The sequence below is a fragment of the Camelina sativa genome, chromosome 14 (genome assembly GCF_000633955.1).
Source record: "Camelina sativa cultivar DH55 chromosome 14, Cs, whole genome shotgun sequence".
Taxonomy (NCBI): domain Eukaryota; kingdom Viridiplantae; phylum Streptophyta; class Magnoliopsida; order Brassicales; family Brassicaceae; genus Camelina; species Camelina sativa.
Window position 1 is genome coordinate 13,959,682 of NC_025698.1, and position 5,449 is coordinate 13,965,130.

At 35.6% G+C, this 5,449-nt stretch overlaps 2 protein-coding genes across 2 annotated transcripts; one reads left to right on the top strand and one right to left on the bottom strand.

Annotated features, from left to right (window-relative positions):
* Window positions 2,060-3,432, bottom strand: LOC104743575 (putative pentatricopeptide repeat-containing protein At1g28020). The gene is made up of 2 exons (XM_010464640.1): window positions 3,403-3,432; window positions 2,060-3,064 (listed from the first exon to the last, which is right to left on the bottom strand). The coding sequence occupies exons 1-2, from the start codon at window positions 3,430-3,432 to the stop codon at window positions 2,060-2,062; spliced, it is 1,035 nt and encodes a 344-aa protein (XP_010462942.1).
* Window positions 4,014-4,838, top strand: LOC104741409 (protein BOBBER 2-like). The gene has a single exon (XM_019235982.1). It carries the CDS (start codon window positions 4,014-4,016, stop codon window positions 4,836-4,838), a length of 825 nt encoding a protein of 274 aa, XP_019091527.1.

Consider the following 5,449-nt stretch of genomic DNA (forward strand, 5'->3'; position numbering starts at 1 on the left):
AGAGCGCAACAGATACTTCCTGAAAGCTGGAACGGCCCTTGCGCATGGTTGAAAAATTAGCCTCATGATTTAGGCGACAGAGTAAATTAAGGCTTCTCTGAGCTCTGTCTCTCCTTTTTATTTTTATTTTTCGGGTCTTTGTGGTCGACGTGTCGCTCAAGTAATTTTATTTCTTAGTTTGCTGGATAATCCAACAAGTTCATAAGTATATAAACTAAATAAAAATTACTCAAAATACTACAATTTTATTTCTTAGTTTGTTGTCAAAATATCATTATTAATTTAATATTCTAAAAATACCATCAAGAATATTGGTTTTCCAAAAAACCAACAAACACAAATATATTAATTTTCAAGGGTTCAATTTCTTTTTTTTTTTTATATATAGATTTTAGTTAACTATCTTGAGTTTAGTGTCTAAATTTTAGGAAGTATGGTTTAATGTTTAGGATTTTAATACTTTTTATAAAACTAAAAACTTAAGTACTACTCCCTCCGTATTTTTTTACTTGTCGTACACAAATTAAGAAAATATTCAATTATCTGTTTTACCCTTTATTAATATATTTTATAATTTTTTCATTGGTTAAAACATTAATACAGCAGAGATAAAACTGGAATATTCACCAAATATTTGCATTGAAAATTTAAAACGATAAATATTATGAAACAAAATTTAAATTCGAGAATGACAAGTAAATTAAAACGGAGGGAGTAGTATTTTTGTGGAAGCCTCTTTGGTCAAATGGTCGATCAATTTGATTAATGCTTGTACACCAAGAAGTCTGAGATTCGATGTACCGATAATACGATTTATTAATTAATTTACGAATTAATTAAGTTGACAAGTTTACAATAGATGTGATATATACGGGTGGGCATTTCGTTTTAATTTTGGATTCGGTTTGGGTTTGGTTCGGGTCGGTTTATTCGGTTTTGGTAAAGCTCTAACCAAACTCAACCGAAGTTAGTTTGGTTTGGTTTGTGTTCGGATCGATTTATGTTTGGTTCGGTTTGGTTTTAGTTTGGTTTGGTTTTAATTCGGTTTAAAAGTCAAATAATGTAACAAAATAAAATTGATTATGGTTTTATAATAGTTAATTAATCAAATAAATTAGAAAATCTATAAAAATAAAATTAATACCTAATATTAAATGTAACTAAATCTATATATATATTGAGTTAATTTATAAAGAAAGTTAAATAAAGTAAAATAGAAACCAAAGGCAAGGGGTAATAAGTAAGATCACATATTTATAATTTTAATAATATTATTAATTGATTTAAGAAACACATTGGGTTATCGGTTCGGTTCGGTTGGGTTGAGAAGAAACATAATCAAATGGTTGGAGTGCATGATTGGGTATGGTTTGGGTTAGTTTGAGTTAGATTGGTTCGGTTTGGTTTGGTTTGGTTCGGTTTAAATGCCCACCCTTAATGATATACAATTAGAGCTGTTCGCCATGATTGAATGCATAGGGAAAGAAGCGTAATAGTTTTCATATTTGCATTAAATAATAATTAGATGACAGAAAAAAAGTACTAATATTTTTGGAGAATTTTCCTAAATTAAAATTAATTGTTTAGAGAGAGTTAATAAGTCCATAATAGGAAACTCAAATGGAACTTAAATTTGGTGTTTTGGGTTAAAATTTTAAACCAGTTCGGTAAGTACTTTGAAGTATAAACCAAATATTCTTCTTGATCACTTTGTCATCGCATCAAAATTTCAGCTTTAAAATAAACTCCACCATAATTCTCAAGACTACATGTCTACATCGTATAAACGAACTCAAAACTACGAGCAGGTGGTGGTCCAATAGAAGTTGGAAAGAATTGGTGGTCGAATCGAAAATGATTACATAAATGACAAATAACATTAGCTTAAAATCACGTGTATACATTTGTCTAAAAGAGTTGGCCACATACTCCCTTTTCCCAATATTTTAAGATCCCATAATAACATGAGACGAACCATGGTGTTTTTTTTTCTAACTTAAAAGAACAATATTCTAAACGAAAACCTGGGCTTGGTTTTAAAAAGAAAAAATCTGTGTCCCTACAAGTTCAGAACCACAAAAGTATTGCCCAAACTAAAAAATAGGTGTTCATCCAATTCCAACCATTCGTTGGTCCCATGGCAGAGAATTACGCGCATCAACAGGGATATTTGAATGGGCCTGTCCTTCCGCATCATAACATTATGTGTTAGTTTCTCGGCGTCCCTTAGCTGGCCTCTCTTGCAATATGCAGACGCCATCATAGACAAAATTCGCACATCAAACTCGTTGTCTCCTTCATGCCACTCTTTTACAATCTTATCTGCCCCATTGATGTCATTTAATTTCAATAAGGAACTAATTACTGATCGATATCCTTCGCTGTTCATGTGGCGAAGATCATTGTGGCAAACGTCGTCCTTGTATAGTTCCCATATGCGGTAAACTTCGTCAGCCTTTTCTGCATCACCGTACAACATCATTAACGACTCGTAAGCTAACTTCTTTGATATGGGTTCTACTGATTGTTCGGCTCTACTCAGCATCCCTATGGCCTTTACCACTAATCCATGTTTCAGATAAGCTTTTGCAATCTCGCAGCTCGTGCGCCAATCCAATGCTGTAGGATCGTGCTCTTTTAATAGCCTCTCCATTGTTTCGATGTTTGTAACAGCTGCGTAACGCCGCAGTTTAAGGTTAAACGTAAGATTGTTTGGCTTGACATTGTTCTCCTCCATTTGGTTCAGAATCTTGTCGATCATATCTCGCTTATCTAGCTGAATGTAAAGAGACACCATGTGGTTAAACGCAGAGGGCTTAGAGAGGTAGCCTAGCTCTCTCATCTTCCAGAAGATGAACTCAGCTTTATCCCGAGTTTTATCAGACCTTGTGTACGAGCTTAAGATAGTGGTGTAAACAAAGTCATCTCTCTTGTTCTCGGGAATGCTTTGGAAGAACTTCTCTGCTGCTTCCAAACCTAGAACGTTTTCGATCAGATGAAGCCGAGCTGCGAAATCTTCAGGAACTAGATCGCAAACTTTCTGGTCACTCATCCACTCTGATACCTAAAACCACCAATAACACAGAAAATTAAACAACTATGTATACAGATTATATCATGAACGATACATTAAATATATTGGGAATGAAACTCGGATACGGTAATTAAGAGAAACAAAACCAAAGAGGAACCTTGAGAGCTTGGGGAAATCGATGGGAATCGCTGAGGGTTTCGATGATGCTTCTGAGATCCGAAGGATTTATATGCTTGCCCTGTTGCTTTCATTGATCCAGCACTGGGATGAATGAAGCCTTCCGATCGCCCTTGGTCGTGGTGATATGACGATGGAGGCTGTCGTTAAGCTCCGGCGAAGATAGGGTTCCGGCAGAGCGAAACAGATACCTCCTGAAAGCTGGAATGGCCCTCGCGCATGGTTGAAGAACTGGCTTCATGCTTTAGGCGGCAGAGTAATAATTTAGAAATTAGGGTTTCTGAGCTCCCTGATCTTTCTTTTTCGCTGAGGTACACACGTTGAGTAAAACTTTTTAATATTACGAACTTTGTTTCTTTCTAGTTTGCTTGTATAGCAACTTCTTGTGTATATAATTATAAAATACAAAAATTAGATAAGAACAAGAAAAAATCGTGTGAAGCTATAATTTTTCAATTAATATCGGACTTAAAAAAAAAAAAAATCTGAAGCTTCATTTTGTTTTCTAGAAACAAATCTTAATCTTTTAAAATATGCATTTAAATTTTTTATTTTCAGTTATGTTTTAATTTTTAAATGCTTTAAATAGTGATTAAACTAAAAGGTATATAGGAAAAATGCCTGAATAATTACAGAAATTTTGAATTCGAAAGGGGAATTGAAGAAAAGGGAAGATTCAACACAAGTTGGAAACTTTCCTTTTTAGACTTTTTGGCTTTCCCTATAAATTCCTAGTATTTTGTCCATTAACGACGAGAAAAATTCATTCTGGTTTTGATTTTATATAGCTAAACAGAAAACAATGGCGATTATCTCTGAGATGGTGGAGGATAGACCCTCGCTGTTGCCGTTTGCAGCAAGTTTTGATCCTTCAAACCCGTTAGGGTTTATAGAGAAGGTCCTTGACTTTATTGGCAGAGAGAGCAACTTTCTCAAGAAAGACCCCGCTGAGAAGGAGATTGCCACTGCCATTACGGAGAAGAAGAAGAAGATGGAGAAGGAGAGCTTGAAGTTGACGGAAGAGATTACGGAAGTGGAAAAGGAGAGCTTGAAGCTGACGGAGCCGATGGAGGTTGATAAGCCCAAGGAGGAGAAACAGGAATCAGGTCTCATCGTCCCTAACAAAGGGAATGGGCTTGATCTCGAGACATACTCGTGGACACAGAATCTTCAAGAGGTTACGGTTAACATTTCAGTGCCTATCGGGACTAAATCACGGTTTGTTTCTTGTGAAATCAAGAAGAACCGTCTTAAAGTTGGTCTCAAAGGGAAAGATCCAATGATCGATGGAGAACTCTTCCACCCTGTCAAGCCTGACGAGTGCTTTTGGAATATCGAGGATCAAAAGGTCATATCGGTGCTCTTGACGAAGCAAGACCAGATGGAGTGGTGGAAATATTGTGTGAAAGGAGAACCTGAAATAGACACTCAGAAAGTTGAGCCAGAGAGCAGCAAACTGGGTGATCTCGACCCCGAAACTCGCCAGACCGTTGAGAAGATGATGTTTGATCAAAGGCAGAAGCAGATGGGACTTCCAACGAGTGATGAGATAGAGAAACAAGATATGCTCAAGAAGTTCATGGCTCAGCATCCTGGGATGGACTTCTCTAATGCAAAGTTTAACTGATTTTCATTCAATTCTTTTTCTCTTAAATCCATTTTGTGTTCATCAAAACCGGTTTAGTTATGCATATCTGTTTTTTTTGGAGGATAATTTTTAAAATTAAAATGGTTATAAAGAAGATCCAAAGGCGCTTGGCCTTTGTCCCCAAAAGCCATATTATATAGAAAGAATTACTCAAATGTTATTCAAAAGTTGTTTTATTACTCATATCCATAAATTTTTTTGAAAATTACTCAAATGTTTAGTGCCCTGGGTGTAATTACAATTTACCTCTTGGGTTTTGTTTTTCGATTTCGGTCAGAAAAAAAAAATATACACATCAGCAAATTAAAATACACATCATATATGATTTAACATGTCATTAAGCAGTTTTTTTTCAGATCAACATTTATTTTTTCTTGTTTATAATTTTATATCAAAGAGAGGGAAAGTGAACAGTGAAAACTGTTCACAAACCGCCAATACTAAAAAAAAAAAAAACTCTTCTTCGTGGTCTCTCGTCGCCGGTCACACTTGTCATTGTCCACTCTGTCGCCGTCAATCTCTCGTCGTCATCTCTCGCCGTATTTGCTCGCTCTCTCTCTATTCGTCGTCGCAGTCACTCTCTTCGTCGT

What these genes read in the sequence shown, in the direction of transcription:
- LOC104741409 (XM_019235982.1), top strand. Translation starts at nt 4,014, where the DNA reads ATGGCGATTATCTCTGAGATGGTGGAGGATAGACCCTCGCTGTTGCCG.
- LOC104743575 (XM_010464640.1), bottom strand. Translation starts at nt 3,432, where the DNA reads ATGCGCGAGGGCCATTCCAGCTTTCAGGAG. An exon ending in GCCATTCCAGCTTTCAGGAG is followed by an intron (nt 3,065 to 3,402) that starts GTATCTGTTTCG and finishes TGGTGGTTTTAG; the next exon opens with GTATCAGAGTGGATGAGTGA.